This window comes from Eimeria tenella, genomic scaffold, assembly GCF_000499545.2.
Source record: "Eimeria tenella Houghton genomic scaffold, Eth_scaff6, whole genome shotgun sequence".
In the NCBI taxonomy this organism is placed as follows: domain Eukaryota; phylum Apicomplexa; class Conoidasida; order Eucoccidiorida; family Eimeriidae; genus Eimeria; species Eimeria tenella.
This window is the reverse complement of record NW_013543423.1, coordinates 354,558-376,136: the sequence shown is the minus strand read 5'-3', so window position 1 is coordinate 376,136 and position 21,579 is coordinate 354,558. Positions and strand designations below refer to the sequence as shown.

Sequence of the window (21,579 nt, the reverse complement as noted above, 5' to 3'; positions counted from 1 at the left end):
CCGGCGAGTGCTGCTGTGGCCTGAGGCAAGCAGCAGCAGCAGCAGCAGCAGCAGCAGACGCTGTAGAGATGCAGCACGCGCAGCAGCGATGAGAGCAGCAGCAAGATAAGCTTCAGTAGCAGCACCAGCGGCTGCTGACACAGGACAAGAAGCAGCAGCAGCTGCAGCAGCAAAAGCCACGGGAACAGAGCCAGAAGTAGCAGTATCAGCAGCAGCAGCAGCAGCAAAAGGGAGCCACGCACACAAGAGCCACAGAGTCTCGGGTCAGCGCCTGAGCGCAACGCCGTTGCTGCAGCAGCCATCGGCTGCTGCTGCTGCTGCTGCAGCTGCTGCTGCAGCTGCTGCTAGGAAGCCAAGTGCGCGCTTCGACAGCTAGAGTTCTCTTTGAGGCAATTTGCTGCTCGTGCTGCTGCTTCGGGGGGCACCCAGGAAGGCCCAGCTGCCACCGCTGCTGCTGCTGCTGCTGCTGCAGCTGCTGCTGCTGCAGCTGCTGCTGCTGCTGCTGCTGCTGCCGCAAAGCCACACGCAGCAGCTGCAGCCGCCGTAAGGGCGTGAGCATTAGAGGGGCGGGGCCCTGGGCCACCTTCAGCAGGCTGGACATGAGGCGTCACAGTATCTGCCAAACCCTAAACCCTAAACCCTAAACCCTAAACCCTAAACCCTAAACCCTAAACCCTAAACCCTAAACCCTAAGCCCCAAATCTCAAACCCTGAGCCCATAAATGTGTGTGTCAAACCCTAAACACCAAGCCCGAAACCCTGATCTTTCAAGCCAGACACGAAATCTCATGCCCTTCACCCTAGACCCTGAACCTTAAACCCTAAACCCTAAACCCTAAACGCTAAACGCTAAACCCTAAACCCTAAACCCTAACGCACCCTGGCAAAACATGTGGCCACACTTGACCAGCACGTGATCTTTAAAACGCTCATTGCAAACCCCGCAAAGAAGCCGTCTCTGAGTCACACACAAAACCCTCAAGCCTAAGCCCTAAATCCTAAACCCTAAACCCTAAATCCTAAACCCTAAAACCTGAACCCTAAACCCTCGGTGTTTCCTCACTCGCATTGTCTCATTTTCTTCTTGCAGCAAGTTGTTAATCGCCAAAGAAGGATCCTCAGCGGCTGCCAAGACTGCGCACAGCACCCCAAACCCTAAACCCTAAACCCTAAACCCCAAACCCTACTACAGCCCAAACCCTAAACCCCAAACCCTAAACCCCAAGCCCAAAACGCCAAACCGTAAACCATAGACCCCAAACCCTAAACCGCAAGCCCTAAACCCTGCACCGTAAACCCTAAACCCTAAACCCTAAACCCTCGCGGACAGCTCTGTGCTGCGCCTGCTGCAGCGCGTCTGAGAAGGCCCTCGTCTTCGCCGTCAGCTGCTCCATTTGCTGCTTCTCCAGCTGCAGCTTTTGCTCCTGCAGCCGGCCAATGCGCAGCAGCAGCTGCTGCTGCTGCTGCGCTGCTTCTGCTGCTGCCTTCTGCTGCAGCACCGCCTCGTCCCTAAACAGCAGCAGCAGCAGCAGCGAACACACGCGGCTCCTCATGCTACTACTGTTGCTGCAAGTGCACTTATACGTGCTGCTGCTGCTGCAGGTGCAGCAGCAGCAGGACCCCTGCTGCTGCTGCTGCCCAAAGAGCAACAGCAGCAAAAGCAGCCCACTACTGCCATCACTACCAGCATCAACGGCACCAATCAGCAGTAGCAGCAGCAGCAGCAACAGCAGCAGCAACAGCAGCAGCAACAGCAGCAAACCTCTCTCTTAGCTGCCTCAGCAGATTTTCACAATGCGTCTGCCGCTCCTCAAAGGCCTTTGAGACCTCTTCCAGCTCTTCGGTCACGTGGGAGTATTGCTGCAGCAGCAGCAGCAGCAGCAGCAAAAGGGTAGGTGGTGGAGCAGCAGCAGCAAAAAGAAGCGCAGCAGCGCCAGTGCAGAAGAAGCAGCAGCAGCGCAGCAGTAGCAGCAGTAGCAGCAGCAGCGGTTCAGGTTGAGCAGCCTCAGTAGCGGAAAGAAACACAGAAGCAGCAGCAGCAAAGAGAAGCATCGCAGCAGCAGCAGCAGCAGCAGCAGACCCGCAGCCTTCAAGAACGGCCCAGCCTGCTGCCCGCTGCAGCTGCCCTCTGCTAATTCCAAACAAATCAGTTAATTATTAATTTACTATTTTATTTATTATTTATTCATTTTTATTTATTTATTTATATATTTATTTGTTTTGATTTATTTATTTATTTACTTCTTACCTGTCGGAGCTCCGCCACTTCTGCTTCGAGCGCCTGCTGCTCGTTGAGTCTTCGCTGCATCGCCTGCAGCAGCAAATTGGAAATAAATAAAAACTAAAATTAAAATTAAATTAAAATTAAATTAAATTAATAATTAATTAATTAATTAGTGGCAATAATAAATAATAAATACATGAAATAATGGAAATTGCAAAGATGGCATAAAGAGAAAGAAGCTGGGGAGAGCAAAATGCCTGAAACGGCGCAGCAGCAGCAGCTGCTGCTGCTGCAGCAGAAGCAGCAGCTGCTGCTGCTGCAGCAGAAGCAGCAGCAGCAGCAGCAACACGCCAAACGGTTTTAACCTATTTGGGCTTACTTGCATCTCAATCCGCAGCAAAGACTCGCCGCTGCCATTATCCCCAGCATCATCTTTTGCTGCTGCTGTTGCTGCTGCTGCTGGTGCTGCTGCTGCTGCTGCTGGGGGCGAATCTCCTGATGCCGCTGCTGCTGCTGCTTTCTCTGCTGCTGCCGATTTGTCTGCTGCTGCTGCTTTGTCTGCTGCTGCTGCTGCTGCATCTGCTGCTTCACGCATGGCATTCTTCAGCCGCAAGCAGTTCATTTCCTGCACTCACAGCGCAGCAGCAGCAGCACCAGCAGCAGCTGCAGCAACAGCAACTGCAGCAGCACCAGCAGCAACAGCTGATGCTCAAACAGCAGCAGCAACTGCTGCATCAACAGCTCGTGCTCTAATAGCAGCAGATCCTGCAGCAGCAGCAGCAACAGTTGATGCTCGAGCAGCAGCAGCAGTAGCTGCAACAGCAGCCTGCGCCCTAACTGCAAGAGCAACAGCAGCAACAGCAGCAGCAGCAGCAAGAGTAGCAGCAGCAGCAGCAAGAGCAGCAGCAGCAGCAAGCTTACGGAGAGCTTGAGAGCCTCTATCATTCTTTGCTTCTCTATCTTCAGCCGTTCGTTCCGCACTGCAGCACACATATAAAAGTAGAGCCTATGCAGCAGCAGCAGCAGCAGCAGCAACAGCAGCAGCAAAAGCCCAAGCAGCACAAGCACCACCCGCAGCAGCACAAACAGCAGCAGCAAAACCAGCAGCAGCAGCCGGAAAACCACCAGCCGGAACAGCAGCAGCAGCCTAAGAAGCAGCAGCCTAAGCAGCAGCAGCAGCCTAAGCAGCAGCAACGGAGCTGCTGCCAATTTCGCAGCAGCCCCAGCAGCAACGGCATTCGCTGCCGCTGCCCCTGCTGCTGCTGGGCCGCCGCTGCTGCTGCTGCTGCTGCTGCTTACGGAGCACTTGGCTGCTGGCGTTCTTGAGCTGGTCGAACTGCAGCTTCGTTTGCATTTGCTGCAGCGCCCGCTGCGATGCTGCTGCTTCATACTGCTGCTGCAGCACCTTTGCTGCTTCTAGCTGCCCCTTAAGAGACACGACCTGCACAAGCAGCAGCAGCAGCAGCAGCAGCAACGGCAGCGATAAAGGCCCCTGCAGCAGCAGCTTGATTTCTTTGCTGCTGCTGGTGCTGCTGCTGCCTCTGCTGCTGCGCCCTTCGCAGCAGCAGAGGCAGCAACTCGAACTACTTGCTGCTGCTGCTGCCTCTGCTGCTCTTGCTGCCTCCGCTGCTGCTCCTGCTGCTGCCTCTGCTGCTGCTGCTGCTGCTGCTGCAGTAAAAGCCCGTCAATGAAGGCGCCGCGCAGCAGCAGCAGCAAACGAAGACTAAACGGCGAGCAGCAGCAAGAACAAAAGAAGCAAAAAGGAATTAAAATAAAACTAAAGTAAATAAATTAAATTAAATTAAATTAATTAAATTAATTGAATTACTTAAAACTCACTTCTTGTGCTGCTGCTTCTTTTGCTGCTTTCAAATTCTCTATTTCCTCCAAGAGGCTGCAGACCTTCTCAGACAGCTGCTGCCGCGCCTCGCTCTGTTTCCGCTGCCCACAAACCCTAAACCCTAAACCCTAAACCCTAAACCCTAAACCCTAAACCCTGAATTCTTGGACCGCGGCGCCGCAGCAGGCCGCGCGGCGCTGCGAGCAGCTGCAGCCGCGAGAGGAAAAAGGGTTTAGGGTTTGCGGTTTAGTAGGGTTTGGAAATTAGGGTTTAGGGTTTGAAGCTTAGGGTTTAGGGTTTAGGGTTTAGGGTTTACTGCCAACTCCTCAAATGCAGTGTCGGCCTTCGTCTGCTCCTCGAGAAGCTCTCGACGCAGCTCTTCCACTTCCGCAGACCTCGCCGCCTGCAAAACCCTAAACCCTAAACCCTAAACCCTAAACTCTAAACCCTAAACGCTAAACCCTACACCCTCAACTCTAAATCCCAAACTTCAAAGCATAAAACCAAAACCCTAAAGCCAACAAGGGGAATTCTGCGCCATCAGCCGACCCTAAATCCTAAACCCTAAACCCTAAACCCTAAACCCTTAAAGAGGGTTTACGAGTTGCGCGTCTCTCTGCGAACAGAGCTGCTGCAGCTCTATGAAAGGGGGGCTCCTCATGATTTGCATTCGCTTCAGAGTTGGCATTGCTGCTGCTTCGTCTGCTGCTCTTCTGAGCTGCTGCTGCTCCTCCAGCAGCTCCTGCAGCTGCTGCTCCTTTTGCTGCAGCTGCACTCGCAGCACTGCAGCAGCAGCAGCAGACTCGTCGTCGCTCGAAACTTCCTGCTGCTGTTGCTGCTGCTGCTGCTGCTCGCTCCTCGCGCCTTCTGTGGCCTTAGGAGTTGCTGCTGGTGGGGATCCCTTCGCTGCTGCTGTTGCCGCTGCTGCTGCAGCGTCTGCTGCTGCTGCTGCTTGCTGCTGCTGCTGCTGCTGCTGCTGCAGGCTTACTGCTGCGTCTGTTGGCTCTGCTTCGTCGGATACCTCGTCGCCTCGGATTGCTGCTGCCAGCAGCGCAGCAGCAGCGGGAGCTGCTGCTGCTGCTCGCAGCATTACCTGCTGCTTCTTCAGCCGCGAAACCTCCAAGTCTGCTGCTGCTGCTGCTGCTGCTGTTTGCTGCTGCTGCTGCTCTGCAACACGAGCCCGCGCCCGCCAGCGCCCCAGGCGCAGCCGCAGGCGCCCCAGAGCGGCCTGCAGCGCGAGGCATTTGGGGCACACTCCTGCTGCTGCTGCTGCTGCTGCTGCTGCTTCTGGCTTTGCAGCGGCAGACAAAGCGGGGGGCGCTGCGGCTTCTGCTGCTGCTGCTGCTGCTTCTGGCTTGCAGCCGTTGTCTATCTTGCCCTCGCCAGCAGCAGCTGTCTCGTCCGCAGCAGCAGGGCCAGCAGCAGCAGCAGCAGCAGCAGCAGCAGCGGCCGCAGTGGCGGCGGCGGCGGCGGCGGCAGCAGCAGCAGCAGCAGCAGCAGCAGCGGAGCAGCTAATCAGCTGCAGCTGCTCCAGCAGCGGCTGACGACCTGCGGCGATTGGTCTTCAGGGTTAGTGCAGCAGCTGCTGCTGCTGCTGCTGCGACCGAAGCCGCCGCCTGCTGCAGCAGCTTCTCCTCCTTCCAAAGAACAGCTGCAGCAGCAGCAGCAGCAGCAGCACCTGCATCACTAGCAGCAGGAGCAGCAGCTGCTGCTGCTGCTGTATCTTGCTGCAGCTCTTCTTTGCAAGGGGGATTTGCTGCTGCAGCAGGCGGCCCTTTCGGTCGCAGCAGCAGCAGCAGCAGCTGCTGCACTAACCCTGAAGACCAATCGCCGCAGGTCTTCAGCCGCTGCTTGAGCTGCTGCAGCTCATTTGCTGCTCCGCTGCTGCTGCTGCTGCTGCTGCTGGTGCCGTTGGGTAAGCTGCTGTTGCTGCTGCTGCCGCTGCACGCTGGCAACCGCCGCAGCAAAGCAGAGAGAGCATCCTCTTCATCTGAGCTTACTTCCTCCGCATTGCTGCTGCTGCTGCTGCTGCTCTTCTTGACGTCTCCGTTGCTGCTGCTGCTGCTGCTGCTGCTCTTCTTGATATCCCCATTGCTGCTGCTGCTGCTGCTCTTGTTGCTGCTGCTGCTCTGCTGCGGGGTGCTGCCGTCAAAGAGGCATAAACCTGCGTGTACACCCCAACATGTTGAGCCAACTGCAGCAGCAGCAGCAGCAGCAGCAGCAGCAGCAACAGCAGCAGCAGCAACAGAAGCCACCTCCAAGTAGCGGTCTGAGACTACAAAATTCGCATCAGCAGCAACAACAGCAGCAGCAACAGCAGCAAATACATGCGCGGCTTTTATACCTGGCCGCTGCAGCAACGCCTGTAAACTCCTCTGCAGCAAGACGTCCTCGTGCTGCTGCTGCTGCTGCTGCTGACCCAGCAGCAGCAGCACGTTAGCGTTGAGAGTCGCCCAGGCATCCGCAACAGCAGCAGCAACTGCTGCTGCTTCTGCTGCTTGCTGCTGCTGCTGCTGCTGCTGCCGCCGCAGCAAATTCAGCTGCCGGCGCTGCTCCTGCAGCGTCCCGCGCTGCTGCACCACCAGCCTCGCCAGCAGCTCATCGTCCTGAAAGCAAAACCCTAAACCCTAAACCCTAAACCCTAAACCCTAAACCCCAAACTCGGAACCCCAAACCCTAGACCCCGGACACCAAAAGCCCTGGAGTTGCAGGCAAGGGAACGCGCCAAAAACTCGCTGAACGCCGCAACTCGTAAACCATAAACCCTTAATCCTAAACCCTAAACCCGAAACCCTAAACCCTAAACCCTAAACCCTAAACCCTACCTCCAGGGGCAGTTTCTCTCGAGCCTCCTCTAAGGCGTCCTGGAGCTTCCGCTTGCGCTTTGCCTGCGCGGCGGCCGGCGTTTGCGCCATTGCAGCTTTCCATAACCCCAGGTTGTAAACCCTAAACCCTAAACCCTAAACCCTAAACCCTAAACCCTCGGGGCGGAAGCCTGGGGGCCCTCGGCAGAAGCCGATCATCCCCCAGGCCCTGCGTGTTGGCGGCTTCTAACTAGACTGCAGCGCACAAACCCTAAACCCTAGGCCGCAAACCCTAAACCCTAAACCCTAAACCCTAAACCCTAAAAGATAAACTGGCGGCTCCAACTAGGGGGCCCCAAGCGCCCACCCGGCAGCACAGCCCCAGCAGCTGCGCAGTGTTTGCATGCGTTTGTTGCAATTAAAAAAAGAATTTGAATTATAATTTAATTTTTGAATTATTGATTATTTAAAATAAGAAAATTTGGCGAGGAAACAGCCCCGGTGGCGGCCGGCGCGGTACCCCGGTGGCCGCGCGTTCGTCCAGCCCCTCCGGCCATTTTGTTTTGCTTTTTCTTTTTTATTCCTTTATTTTTACTTTTATTTGCAAATTAAATTCAATTTGAAACTCTTTTGAGCGAAGAAGAGGCGCCGTTGCCGCGGTTGCTCGGGTGTATGTACACCCCGCGGCGCCCCCAACATGTCTGGTGTACATACGCCGCACGGCAGCAGCAACGAACTCCCGCCTTCTTAAACGCCACTTCTTTCTTTGTTCGTTTATTTACTTTCATTTCCATTTATTTTTAATTCCCAGAATTCCATTTGGCCCCTCGAAGGCAGCAGCTGCTGCTCGCTCGGGTGTACAGACACCCCGCTGCAGCAGCGCATATTCCCTGCAGCTGAACCAAAAGAGTTAATTAGTTCGCAGCTTTTGGCCTTTTGTTAATTAGAGAAGACCTTTAAACGAGGTCTTATCATCTTCAGCAGCAGCAGCAGCAGCAGCGAAATGTCCCCCGCAACAATAAATAGCTCTTAGTGAAAATTCGCAATTAGTGAAACCTCAAATTCATTTTGTCCCTAAAACAAAAAAGCTACCCAAGTCTTCCCAGGGCCCAAGTGCAGCAGCAGAGCAGCAGCTGCTGCAGCAATCGCAGCAGCAGTAACAGCAGCAGCTGCAGCAGCAGCTACAGCAGCAGCTACAGCAGCAGCTGGTATAACGACTGCTGCAGCAGCTGCAGCACCAGCTGGCATAACGACTGCAGCAGCTGCTCTCGCTGTTTCCGGTGCTGCTGCTGTTGCTGCAGCAGCTGCTGAAGCACCAGTGGAAGCAGCAGCTGCAGCAGCAGCAGCAGCAAAGACACTGGCGCTAAGACGGCGGGCAGCAGCCGCATCCGCTGCTACTGCTACTGCTGCTGCTCCTGCTGCTGCTGCTGCTGCTCCCGCTGCTGCTAGCCCTGGCTAACCCCTGCGTGTTGCAGTCCAAAGGAGAAGAATAAATAAATTGATTTTTAATTAATTAAAAAAAGAAAAAACTTCAAATTAATTATTTTCATTTTTTGAATTCTTTTCTTTATTCGCCATCTCCAGCGCCTTCGCGGCGTCGCGAAGATTCCTGAAGGCGCAAAAAAAGTTAAAGTTCATTTTTAAACATTATTAATTAATTCTTTCCATTTATTTTTTTATTTTATTCATTTATTTATTTATTTATTATTGATTTATTTATTTATTTATAGAGGTGCAGAAGGAAAGTAAAAAGTAAAAGTGAGAAAACGCAAATGGTGAAAATGGCGCATTTTGGCGAGGTTACGTACACCCGGAGGCGCCGGAAGAAGCGGAATTTGGGATTCTTGCGAAAAAGGCAAAATTGGGAAATAAAAGAAAGAAAAGAGCGAAATAAAGTGAAAAGTGGAAATAAAAGAAAGAAAAAGAATAAAAAAGAGAGAAAAAGCGGAGAAAACGGACTTGGGAAGCTTCCAAGTGGGCACCCGCTCCTTGACGGCCGCGGCCTCCAGCTGTACGTACACCCCAAACTCCCGCAAACGCTGCATCACTTTTTGCGTCAACTCTTCCGGAGTCGAAGCAGAAGCAGAAATGGCAATTCGCTTCACTCCAGCCAGCCACTCGGCCTTCACGTCCTCCGGCGAGTTCACCAAGTACGCCCTGCAGCAGCAGCAGCAGCAGCAGCAGCAGCAGCAGCGGAGGCAGCAGCAGCAGAAGCGGCAGGATTTCGCTAGGTTTACATCTCCTTAGCTAGCTAGCTGCCTCCCTAAGTGAACAACACCCCATCTCTGTGAGTTAGCGACTAGCCAGCTAGCCATTTAGCTAGCTAGCTAGCTATCCAGATAGCTAGCTAGCTAGCCAGCTAGCTAGCCAGCTAGCTAGCCAGCCAGCTAGCCAGCTAGCCAAGCAACTCAGCGCCTAGCTAGCTAGCTAACTAGCTGTCTGGCTAGCTGTCTGCCTGGGCTGCTGTCTGGCTAGCTTCCCGTCAGCTAGCTGTCTAGCTAGCTATCCCTCAGCCACATCCCCCTCCTAGCTAGCTGCCTAGCTAGCTGCCTAGCTAGCTGCCTGGCTAGCTGCCTGGCTAGCTGCCTGGCTAGCTGCTTGGCTAGCTGCCTGGCCAGCTGCCTCTCTAGCTGTTTGGCTACCTATGGCTAGCTGCTTGGCTAGCTGCTTGGCTAGCTGCTTGGCTAGCTGCTTGGCTAGCTATGGCTAGCTATGGCTAGCTGTTTGGCTAGCTATGGCTAGCTATGGCTAGCTGCGCTGACTTGGCGCTGGGGTTTGCTGCTGCTGCTGCCTCGAGGAGCCTGCGGGCGTTGGAGCTGCTGCTGCTGCCGACGACGAGCAGCAACTGGGCCGCTGCAGCAGCAGCAACAGCAGCAGCAGCAAACTGGCGGTTGGCCGTGGCGTAGCAGACGGAGCCGCTGGGGATCGTCTCCGATCCCGGGGATCGTCTCCGGATCGTCTCCTCCAGCTGCATGCACTCGCGAAGCCCCAGAGTTGTTTGCGTGGCATAAAACACTTTTGCTGCTGCTCCCAAGTCCACACTTGCTGCTTCTGCTGCTGTCTCCACCACTGCAGCAGCAGAGCCCTCGGGGCACTCCCCCAGCACGCCCTGCACCTCCACTGCAGCAGCAGCAGCAGCAGCACAGCAGCAGCAGCAGCGGCACAGCGGCAGCAGCAGCAGCGGGAGAGGAGGCACATGCATGGCTTTCCAAACAGAAAACCACGGCAGTAGGGGCCTGCTGCTGCTGCTGCTGCTGCTGCTCTAAGTCCCTAAAACTGGCCTTGCGACTACCGCTGCAGCTGCCCTACCGCTGCTGCTACCTCGCCGCTGCTGCTACCGCTGCTGCTGCTGCTGCTGCTGCTGCTGCTGCTGCTGCTGCTGCTCTAAGTCCCTAAAACTGGCCTTGCGACTACCGCTGCAGCTGCCCTACCGCTGCTGCTACCTCGCCGCTGCTGCTACCGCTGCTGCTGCTGCTGCTGCTGCTGCTGCTGACCGTGGTTTCTGTGTCCGATGAGGACGATCTGGTACCCCTGTCGGGCCTTCTGGTGTACGTACACGTGGACCTTCTGGACCAGTGGACAAGTGGCGTCGATGACTTTCAGATTTCTTGCTGCTGCTGCTGCTCGAGCAGCAGGAGGGACTCCGTGGGCCGAAAACACCAAAGTGCTGCCTTCGGGAACTGCAGCAACGTCTTCCACGAACACCGCCCCCTTCTCCTGCACACACACGCGCTGCTGCTGCTGCTGCTGCTGCTGTGGCTGCGGCGCTGCTGCTGCTGTGGCTGCGGCGCTGCTGCTGCTGTGGCTGCGGCGCTGCTGCTGCTGCTGCTCTCGCACTGCGCTACCAAGGGCTCTCTTTTGCTGCTGCTGCTGCTGCTCTCTCGCTGCGCTACCGAGGCCTCCCTGCAGCAGCAGCAGCGGCCTCCCTGCAGCAGCAGCAGCAGCAGCAGCAGCAGCGTGAAAACTTACTTCTAGTTTTTTGCAAACATACTCATTGTGGACAATTTGGTGCTTCACATAAACGGGGGCCCCGAAGACCCTGAGGGCCTCTTCGACTGTCTCGACAGCTCGCCGGACTCCTTCGCAGAAGCCCCTGGGTGCTGCCAGCAGCGCCACGGGGGGTTCTGCTGCTCCGGGTCCTGCTGCTGCTGCTGCTGCTGCTGCTGCTGCGTTCGCAGCAGCAACAGCAGCAGCAGCCCCCGACGCAGCCTCCGCAGCCACTGCAGCAGCCAACGGCGCTGCCCCCGAACCCGAAAAGATCTTCCGCGCCAACTCCGCCTTTTCTGCTGCGGATGCGGCTTCTGCTGCAGTCGGCGCTGCTGCTGCTGCTGCTGCTGCCGCTGCTGCTGCTGCTGCCGCTGCCTCTGCTGGTGCTGTTGCTGGTGCTGCCGTCTGTGTCGCAGCAGCGCGTAGGCCTAGACTTTGGGCGGCGACTCTGTGTAGAGCCCTTAGCTGTCTGATGTCTTGGCTAAAAAGCAGAGGCCGCAACACCTGCTGCTGCTGTTGCTGCTGCTTGCTGCAGCAGCGGAGGGAGCTGCCGGCTCCGCTGACAGTGAAGGGAGTGACGGGGAGAGACAAAGAAGAAAAGAAAAAAAGACTGAGACAAAAGCGAGTTAAGAAGCAGCAGCAGGAGGGCCCCATCCCGGCGCCCAGGGAGCTCGGGGGAAAACGGGAAACAGGAATTTAATTGCAGCAGCAAGAGGCAAAAAAGAAGAAATAAATAAAGTTAAACTTGAGGGGAAGCTTTGAATGCATTTATCTCACGTTAAAGTGAAGAATCCGGAGCCGTTTTTGCAAGTTCGCTCAGATCCGCCGGTGAGGTGTACGTACACCCCAGAGCAGTATTGTTCAAATTGAATCGAAAAGGAAAAACCTGAACAAGGGAAGTTCTGCATGTCTTGGAGCGCTAAGCGGCTCTTTTTGGATTTCGCGAGACGATAAATGCAAGTTAATCAGAATAAAGATCAAATTAAATCAAATTTGGAAGAAAAAGACCTTAATTCGACCCAGCGGCCGCGAAATGTGAATGGCAGCTGCCGACGAGGGGGGAAAGCGGGGGAAAAAGGAAAGCAAAAGGACGATCGCATGGGTTCTAAGGAAGAAAGCATTATTTTAATTTAAAATTATAAATTTTAAAATCCAAATTTTAAAAAATTCATCTCAAACGAACTCAACAGACGCCGTCTTGCATGCAGCAGCTTCCGACGCGATGTGATCGCCGACGGCGGTGTGCAGCAGCCAAATGAATTGAAATAAATTCAAGTTAACTCATTTTCTCAATTAAATTATGTTATTTTCTATTTTTAAGACTAGGGTTTAGGGTTTAGGGTTTAGGGTTTAGGGTTTAGGGTTCAGGGTTTAGTGTTTAGGGTTTAAATCTTTTCTCGCCTGGGAACTGCTGCGCGCGAGCGCCCTCGCGTGGTCTGTCAACATTTACATTCTTCATTTAAAGAACCGCAAATATAAAAAATAAATTAAATTAAATTAAATTAAATTAATAAAAATAAATAAATAAATAAAGATGGCGAATTTGCTGCAGTGCCCTCCGCACAAAGCCCCGTAGCAAGACAGCAAATGGCTGAAATGCGAAATGGGAAAAATGGAAATAAAAGAAAAGACAATTAAAATGTTTTAAAAGAATAAAAATAAAAAGAAATAAATTCAAAAGAAAAGATAAGTTGAAGTGTGGCGGAAGAATGGAGAAGATCATCCAAAGAAAAGAAGCAATAAGAAAACCCTAGCCACAGCTAGCCATAGCTAGCCACAGCTAGCCATAGATAGCCACAGCTAGCCACAGCTAGCCATAGCTAGCCACAGCTAGCCACAACTAGCCATAGATAGCCACAGCTAGCCATAGCTACCCACAGCTAGCCGTAGCTAGCCATAGCTAGCCACAGCTAGCCACGGCTAGCCGTAGCTAGCTCTGACTGGCGAAAGCCAGCTACGAAGAGGTACAGCCAGTCAGCGGCAGCAGCAGCAGTAGCTAGCCAGGCCAGCTAGCTGCAGCTAGCTACAGCTAGCTACAGCTAGCTCCAGCTAGCTGCCACTAGCTGCAGCTCACTACAGCTAGTTGCAGCTAGCTACAATTAACTACCGCTAGTCACGAAGCTGCCCATAGTTGGAGCTGAAAGTGCTGCTGGGGAGAAGAAATAGCTGCTGCTGCTGCTGCTGCTGCTGCTGCTTTCCTGCATTTATTCTTCCAAATTGAAAGACAGCCTCATCTAAACTTCCTTTAGCTGCTGCTGCTGCTGCTGCTGCTTTCCCACATTTATTCCTTTAAATTGCTGCTGCTGCTCCTTCTTTTCTTGAAGCTGCTGCGCTGCTCTCTCTTGTGCAGCAGCATCAGCTGCCTAAACCCTAAACCCTAAACCCTAAACCCCAAACCCTAAAGCCAAGACCTTAAACTTTAAACCGTGAGCCCTAGAGCCCAGAACTCAAAGCGAAGTCCGCCACGAGGGTTTAGGGTTTAGGGTTTAGGGTTTAACAGGGCAGCGGCAAAAAGGCCAAAACCCCCGATTCTCCTAAAGTCTGTCTCATATTAACAAGTAAAGGGGGAATGCATGCAGGAGCGCATGCAGCCCCAAGCTGGGGGCCCCCCTCTCTTGCATATCGGGGGCCCCCTGGGGGGCCCCCCGGGGAGCCCCCCCAGGGGCTCCCCTGGGGGCCCCACGGGGGGCCCCCCGGGGGGCCCCCCAAGGGCAGCAGCAGCAGCAGCGAGAGCTCTGTGAAAAGCTGCTGGCCAACTCTGGCCAAATGCAAACGGCTTTTGCTTGCTGCTGCATGCGGATTGCAGCGCGGGCAGCCCCCTCTTGCTGCTGCTGCTACTGCTGTTGCTGCTGCTGCTCTCCGCAGCGCCACCTGAAGCGCAAACAAAGAGCCTTTGAGGTCCAATGCAGCAGCAGCAACGAAGAAATGAACAAAAAGAAATTTAAAATAATTAAAAACAAAAAGAAGGAACAAAACGCAAACCAACTCGGGTGTAAAGGCAGCTACCTGGGGTGTACAGGCAGCTAGCTGGGGTGTACAGGCAGCTAGCTGGGGTGTATAGGCAGCTAGCTGAGGTCTATGGACAGCTGGAAAGCTAGCCGACCTTCATGGCAAGAGTTCCCATTTCAGTTTTATCTTTGTTTCCACTTTTGGCGACGAAGCACTCCCGGACTAGAACGGTGAGTTCGAGGGCGTTTCTTGCTGCTGCTGCTGCTGCTGCTGCTGCTTCTGCTGCTGCAGCTTCGCTACAGACCCAGGGCCTGATCTCCGTCTTGTGTTTTGCTGCTTCACTTTTCGCCTCTGTCGCATTTTCCATTTTCTCTCCCGCCTCCCCTTCTGCAGCCCCCGCTGTTGCTGCTGCTGCTGCTGCTGCTGCGCAGCTGCATGCAGCAGCCGGCGGCTCGTAGCCAATCTCCCAAGCAGCAGCAGCACCAGGAGGGGCTGCGAAGGGCAGCAGCAAAAAGCGAAAAGTTTGGAGACTTCTGCTGTAGCTGCTGAGGTCTTTGGCGAAGTAAGAAAGGTCTGAGTGGCTGCGGAACAGGTTCGGGGCTCGCAGCCCGTCTGGTGCTGCTGCTGCTGCTGCTGCTGCTGCTGCTGCTGCTGCTGTTGCTGCTGCGGCCGGGGGCGCGCCGGCAGCAGCGGCGGGCGACGCAGCAGCAGCAGCTGCTGCGGCTGCTGCAGCGGGAGACAGCGCGCGCAGCGACGTCTTCTTCTTCCATAGGCACAAGTCCAACTCGACCGCCTCTGTTGCTGCTGCTGCTGCTTCCGTTTCTGCTGCTGCTGCTGCTGCCGCTTTTTCTGCTGCTTCTGCTGCTGTGCTGCTGCTGCAGCATGCGGAGGAGTCAAGGCTGCGAGCTGCAGCGGGAGGTGCCAGCCTCCTTTCAGTGCCCAAAATCAAGCCGCAAGACCTGCAGCTCACTGCAGCAGCAACAGCAGCAGCAGCAGCAGCAGCAAAAGCAGCACAAGCAACAGCAGCCGCCACAGCAACAAATGCAACAGCAGATACAACAAACGCAGCCGCAGCAGCAGCGCCAGGCACAGCAGCAGCCTCGCACGCACCCCCCGCAGCAGATGCGTCTGAAGCAGCAGCAGCAGCAGCAGCAACAGCAGCAGCAGCAGCAGCAGCGTGTGTGTGCAGGCCCTGACCTGCTGCCTGGGTAAGGACGCCCTCGTCTGCAGCAGCAACATGAGGACCTCGAAGCAAATTAATGGCATTTGCGGACGCCAAATAAATCATTTCTTCCCCAACAATGATCCTAAAGAGACACAAAACCAGCAGCAGCAGCAGCAGCAGCAGCAGGGGGATGGCGCGAAGAGGCGGCGGTTTGAAGCAAAGGAAAGCGACTCAACAGTGGTTTTGCTGCTGCTGCTGCTGTTTTGCTGCTCCTGCTGCTGCTGCGTCGCCCGCGCTTTCGGCCAGAGAGCCAGACTTGAACGCCCAGCAGCAGCAGCAGCAGTAGCAGCAACAGCAGCAACAGCAGCAACAGCAGCAACAGCAGCAGAAGCCAGTTTTACCTCCCCGGCACCGTCGCCGCCACGCGAGGCATCCCGAGAGCAGAAGGACACTCTTCGCAAGACTGAGCAGCAGCAAACAAATGAAATTAAAAATTGAAATAAATAAAAATAGAAATAAAAATAAAATGAAATAAATAAAAGGAAAAATAAATAAAAGACAAAAAGAGACAAATAAAAGTCACGAAGGGCGCCAACTGGCAGGCTATTTGCTCCGGAAGAAGCAGCAGCATGAGAAACGCAAAAAGGGAAACAAATAGCTGCAGCAGCAGCAGCAGCAGCAGCAGCAGCAGCGCAGGCGGCCCCACACCCTGTGCTGCAGCTGCACGGCCAATTCGGGCAAAACGCAAAATCCACAAGAAGAACTTATGGGCCCCAAGGGGCCCTCAGTTTGGCCCCAAGTGGATTTGCTAGTCAAACACTTCGCTGAAAATGGACTTATGCTGCTGCTGCTGCTGCTGCTGCTGTTGCTGCTGCTGCTGCTGCTGCTGTTGCTGCTGCTGCTGCTGCTGTTGCTGCTGCTGCTGCTGCTGTTGCTGCTGCTGCTGCTGCTGTTGCTGCTGCTGCTGCTGCGCGGTGAGCTCCGTTGAGTGGTGATCTACGGGATTTAATCGATGAAATGGTTTATTTGAGTTAATGAATTATTTTAATTGATGAACTAATCCAATAAACCAATAATGGTATTCACTCAAACAGACCACTGGTCTGTCCGGCGGTGTCGCCTGGTGCAACTGGCAAATAAGAACCAACGAGTTCAAATTTTCGAATTATTTAATTATTTAATTATTTCAATTAAATAAAACCTTTAAATTATTTAATATTTCAACAATTAAACAAAAAAGATCCTAACAAACGCAAGAAGTACTCCAACAGTCGCCCGCTGCTGCTGCCGCTGCAGCCAGTGCAGCGCAGCGGCGACCAAATTGCTCAAAAAACTGCGCAAATTGGCGGGAAAAGAAGAAATTAATTTAAATAAATTAGAATTAAATTAATTAATTTAATTTAATCCAAAACAAAGACTTTTACCGATAAATACACCGTCTGGGGCCACAGCCCCGAAGGCAGCAGCAGCAGATCTGCTGCTGCGCACAGCCACAGCGACTGCCCGCAGCGCCTGAGCAGCAGCACCAGCAGCAGCAGCAGCAGCAGCACGAAAGTGCAGACTTCCTTCATTTCTTTTCCTTTTTTTGGTTTTCTTTTTTAATTTTCTTTTTATTTTCAAAAAGAATTTCATTTTAAACCAATTTGCGCAAAAAAACGTAAAAAAAGCAAAAAAGGAAAAAGCCCAGCGGTGGCACCACCCAAAGTGGACTCCACTGAAAACACCGAATTAAATGAAATTTCTTTATCATTTTGTCTATTTATTTATTTATTTTATTATTTTATTTAAGTTATTTATTTATTTATTTATTTGTTTGTTTTATTTGTTTGTTTTATTTTATTTATTTATTAACTAAATAAGAAGACAAAAACAGTTAAGAAAAATAGGAAAAGGCTGATGAATCCTCGCAGTGCAAAAAAACAAAAAATAAGTTAATCGGCCCATTATACAATAAATGTGTTTATTTATTTATTTATTTTATTTATTTATTTTAGTTATTTATTCAATTTAATTTAATTATTTGGTCTATTTACTTTATTATTTATTTTATTATTTTATTATTTATTTTTTTAAACGAAGACAAACGGAGTTGTGTGGGCCGCCGGTGAAATGCATGTGCGGACTAATTAGCTGCCAACTCCAGCAAGAAATGAATTTAAATAAACAAATAAATAAATTTAAATTAATTAATTAATTAACTAATTAGTAACACAACTTTAAATTAATAAAATAATGATAATCAAATAAATAAATCTGAATTACAAGCATTTTTATTTTCACTTATTATTTGAACTCGAGAAGGCACACGGCGAAACGGCGCAGCCCAAAAAATCAGCAGCAGCAGCGAAAGCAGCAGCAGCAGGAGCAAAAGCAGCAGCAGCAGCAGCAGCAGCAGCAAGTGGCTGGCAGTCCCCATCTCATGAAAAAAGCGTAAATATCGAGCTAACAGCAAGCAGACAAATAGATGAAAAGAATCCAAGATTAAATAGCAAAGAAATGGCAAATTAATCCAGCAACAGCAGCAGCAGCAACAATAGCAACAGCAGCAGCAGCAGCAGCAGCAGCTCACCTGCAAGCCACCCAGAGGCCCCGCAGCTGCCGCAGCAATTTGTCGCTCTTCTCCTCCAGGGCCCTCCACACAAAATCGGACCTCAGCGAACTTTGCAAATAAAGCTTCAAAGTCAAACCCTGCTGCTGCTGCTGCTGCTGTTGCTGCTGCTGCTGCTGATGGCGGTGTTGCTGGTGTGGGTTGGGGCGCCCTGCTGCTGCTGGTGCTGCTGCTGTGTCTGCTGCTGCTGCTGCTGCCGGGTCTGCTGCTGCTGCTGCTGCTGCGCGAGTGGCAGCTGCTGAGGAAAGGGTGGAGAGAGGCGGCATTTGCTGCTGCAGCGAAGGGCTAGGGGAGCAGCAGCTGCGAAGTGAAATTATTTGAAGCTAAAAATGAAGAACTAAATGAATAAATGAATTTAAAAAGAGACAAATAAAACAAATGGAGGAAGTTGAGACAATTAGAAGGTGGAAAGGGCGCCAAGTTGGGGTGTATCGACACGAAAACACGAAAAATTGAACGAAATAAAGACGGAGAGTTCAAATGCAAAAGACAAAAGTGAAGCAGTCAGAAGATCCCCTTAGCAGCGCTTTGAGTACATATGAGGTGTACGTACACCTTTAAATAACTAAAAAGAATAAATCTGAAAAAAGAATTTCATTTTCATTTCCATTTCCTGGAGTTTCCGCCCCCGGCCACCGCGGGCATCGACCCCCGCAAGGGCCGCCAGTTTCGGTTTCTTCGGGGCTTTCCGGCTCCCTTTTTGTTTGTTTTATTTAACTTGATGAATTAAATAAAATTAAAACATTAAAAATAAAATTTGAACGAAAATAATGCCGCTTTCCACTCGGGGGCCCCCGGCGGCCCCCGAGGGGGCCCCCAATGGCTGCTACTGCAGCGAGGTGTACATACACCTGAACTGCCGCCATTAGTTTTTGCAAATTTGTTTTTCTTTTATTTTCATCAAAACTAAAACTTCTGCTTATTTTGCAAAGTTTGAGGACTAGCGTGGGACCCAAACCCTAAACCCTAAACCCTAGCCCACACAGCCAGTTCGCCGGAGCCCAAACCCCAGACCCTAAACACCAAGCCCTAAACCCTAAACCCTAAACCCTAGAAGAAGGGAATCTGCGTGGGTGCAAGATAAACCAGACAAAGCAAGATGCCTCCCTGGGGCCCCCGCTGCTCCTAGGGTTTGGGGGGCCCCCATTTATTAAAAAAGGGGCCCCCATCTAGTTCTTTTCGGACATCTGCTCAAACTCTAGGGTTTAGGGGGCCCCCCGTAGGGTTTAGGGGGCCTTCCGCTGGCCACAAGACCCAGCGGGGCGCCTCAAGGGGCCTGAGGGTTTGGGGGGCCCCTCAATTGGCTTAAAGAGGGTCCAGTGGGGGCCCCCAATGGGTTTGAGGGTTTACGGGGGGCCCTGGGGGCCTCCTTAAACCCTTCGGGGCAGCTGGGGCCCCCAATTTGGCCCCTGGGGCCTGGGGGGCCCCCCCGGGGCTTTTGGGGTTTTGGGGGGCCCCCAATTGTTTTAAAAGACCCTAAATTGGGTCAAAAGAAGCAAATAGAGAGACCCCCAACTGTCTTGAATGGGATGGGGTCGCTGCTGCTGCTGCAGCTGCAGCTGCTGTTGCTGCAGCAACAGTTAAGTAGCAGCTACAGCCACAGGAGCTAAAGCAACGGCAGCAGTGTCAGCAGCAGTAGCAACAGAGGTAGCGGCAGCAGCAATAGCAGCAGCAGTAGCAGCGACAGTAGCAGCAGCAGCAGCAGCAGCAAACCACTTCTGGGGGCAGCAGCTGTTTGCTTGGTGCTGCACTTGCTGCTTATAAAATCCATTGGGGGGCCCCTCTCTGGGGGCCCCCACCCTGGGGAACCCGGAGGCCCCCAAAAAATTCCACTGCAGCACTTAGCTGCAGCAGCAGCTACGTAGCTGCTGCTGCAGCAGCTAGCTAGCTGCTGCAGGAGCTAGCTAGATGCTGCAGCAGCTAGCTTGCTGCTGCAGCAGCTAACTTGTTGCTGCCGGCTGGCTAATACATAGACACAACTGCAAGGCAAGGCCCTCAGCCCATCTTCTCAAAATGGTGCAGCTAGCTGCAGCTAGCTGAAGCTAGCTGCAGCTAGCTGCTGCTGGCTGGAGCTAGCTGCGGCTATTTATAGCTAGCTGGGCCGTCTGTGGCTAGCTGCAGCTAGCTGCTGATGGTGTTGGCTTGCTGTAGCTAGCCGTGGCTAGCTGGAGCCCGCTGCAGCAAGTGCTGCAGCTAGCCACAGCTAGCTGCAGCTAGCTGGCACTCGCTGCAGCCGGCGCTGCAGCTAGCTGCAGCTAACAGCTAGCTATTTGCCTGCAGCTAGCTGCAGAAACCTGGGGCCTGCTGCAGCTAGCTGCAGCTAGCAGCAGCTAGCTGGCAAGCCCCAGGGAAGCCTCAGTCCCCTCACAGCAACTGTTGGGGCCCAGAGGGGCCCCGGGGGCCCCCAGAGGCCCCCCTGGTACACAGGGGCTGGCTTGGGGCTTAAGAGTTTTGCTATTGGGCTGGAGTTTAGTGTGTTAATAGAACAATTAAAGACATTTGCTGCTGCTGCGGGCTGGTTTGTTGTCTCTGCTGCTCCGCCAAGGGCATTTGCTGCTGCTGCTGGGTGATTTATTTAGTTAAAATGCATTTAACACGTTTGCTGCTGCTGTTGGCACTTGCTGCTGCGCGCGCTGCTGCAGCAGCAGCGATCAGTGTGGCCTACACACAGGCGTGGTTGGCGCTGCAGCAGCGGATTAAGGCCTTTTCTGGCTTTAGTTGGACATTTGTTTTCGAGTTTAATTAAATTAAATGGATTTTTTCGTCTGGAAATAGCGTATTCGGGCGGATCGCCGGGAAAGGAGCGGATCGAGTGGTGTACGTACACTCGAGCCACGCTCGAGTGCGCCGGCGCTGGTGGTCTGTTGGTGTCACTTCTGTTATTTCTGCCTCGGCCTTCTTTATTTTCCTTCTTTTTTTGCATTTTCCTCCATTTTTCCCGTATATTTTCCTTCCTTTCTTTAATTCAAGAAGGCAGAAAGCGGGCGGCGGGAGAGTTGCGTTGACCCGGCAATCCCGCAGTCACCTGGACCCCGCGGCGCGCTGCAATGCGCCCCAGTGGCTTCCAGCTCCTCTTTAGCCTTTTATTTCTCATTTATTATTCATTTGTTTTCTTCTTGGGAGGCGCGAAGCAGCAGCGGCGGCCCCGCAGCAGTGGCCCTGCAGCAGCCGCGTCGACGGACGCCTACAGCCGCGCCCGCAGCTGCAGCAGCCGCAGCAGCAGCAGCAGCAGCAGCAACTGCAGCTCTTCTCCTCTCCCTCCACTTGCCCTGGCCTTCGCCTAGCGCTCCCTTCGCCGCATTTGCTGCAGCCAACACCCTGGCTGCAGCCAACTGCGAAACACCAGTCTTGAAGGCTCCCAAGCAGCAGCACGAGCAGCAGCAGCAGCAGCAACACCACCAATAGCAGCAGCAGCAGCAACAACACCACCAGTGGCAGCAGCAGCAGGACCTGAACCAGCAGCAGCAGCAGCACCCCCACCAGCATCACCACCATCATCACCAGCAGCAGCAGCAACAGCAGCATCACCCTCAGCACCAGCAGCAACAGCAGCATCACCCTCAGCAGCAGCAGCAACAACAGCAGCAGCAGCAGCAGTCCGTTTGTTGCTGCAGTTTGGCTTCCCCATGCTGCTTGCAGCTAGCTGAGAGGCCCAGTCTTCAGGTGTACGATGAGCTCCTCTGCAGCTTTTCGGTTTTCTGCGCTGATGGGGGCAGAAGAAGATGCTGCTGAGGGTCCGCTGGTCGCGCTGCAGCAGCAGCAGCAGCAGCAGGAGGTGCAGCAGCAGCAGCAGCAGGAGGGGCTCGCGTGCGGCGCCGCGGCAGCAGCAGCAGCAGCAGGCAGCTGCGACTTTGCAGCAGCAAGAATGGACTCGTTTTCGACGCAGTCGTTTGCTGCTGAGCAGCAGCAAACCGAAAGTGAAGAAGATGATTGGAGTCTTCAAGACGCAGCAGAGGAGGGGGAGGCTGCTCCCCTAGCTGCTGCTGCTGCTGCTGCTGCTGC

At 53.4% G+C, this 21,579-nt stretch overlaps 4 protein-coding genes across 4 annotated transcripts; 1 reads left to right on the top strand and 3 right to left on the bottom strand.

The window, feature by feature from the left end:
* Positions 1-344: 344 nt before the first annotated feature.
* Positions 345-6,979, bottom strand: ETH_00020800 (Zinc finger (C3HC4 RING finger) protein, related; the record flags this gene model as incomplete). Its single annotated transcript, XM_013377708.1, has 15 exons — positions 345-616; positions 880-958; positions 1,064-1,134; positions 1,319-1,509; positions 1,763-1,860; positions 2,249-2,311; positions 2,604-2,849; positions 3,146-3,204; positions 3,524-3,665; positions 4,064-4,165; positions 4,381-4,467; positions 4,666-5,612; positions 5,743-6,228; positions 6,409-6,670; positions 6,890-6,979. 15 exons carry the CDS (start codon positions 6,977-6,979, stop codon positions 345-347), a joined length of 3,195 nt encoding a protein of 1,064 aa, XP_013233162.1.
* A 1,425-nt stretch (positions 6,980-8,404) lies between these two features.
* ETH_00020795 (lytB domain-containing protein, putative) lies at positions 8,405-11,509 on the bottom strand (the record flags this gene model as incomplete). The annotated part of the gene is made up of 4 exons (XM_013377707.1): positions 8,405-8,477; positions 8,828-9,025; positions 9,631-9,988; positions 10,363-11,509. The coding sequence occupies 4 exons, from the start codon at positions 11,507-11,509 to the stop codon at positions 8,405-8,407; spliced, it is 1,776 nt and encodes a 591-aa protein (XP_013233161.1).
* Positions 11,510-13,949: 2,440 nt separating this feature from the next.
* On the bottom strand, positions 13,950-17,843 carry ETH_00020790 (uncharacterized protein; the record flags this gene model as incomplete). The annotated part of the gene is made up of 5 exons (XM_013377706.1): positions 13,950-14,773; positions 15,002-15,111; positions 15,371-15,432; positions 16,394-16,481; positions 17,539-17,843. 5 exons carry the CDS (start codon positions 17,841-17,843, stop codon positions 13,950-13,952), a joined length of 1,389 nt encoding a protein of 462 aa, XP_013233160.1.
* A 3,456-nt stretch (positions 17,844-21,299) lies between these two features.
* ETH_00020785 (uncharacterized protein) lies at positions 21,300-21,554 on the top strand (the record flags this gene model as incomplete). Its single annotated transcript, XM_013377705.1, has 1 exon — positions 21,300-21,554. The coding sequence occupies one exon, from the start codon at positions 21,300-21,302 to the stop codon at positions 21,552-21,554; it is 255 nt and encodes an 84-aa protein (XP_013233159.1).
* Between the last annotated feature and the right edge of the window lie 25 nt (positions 21,555-21,579).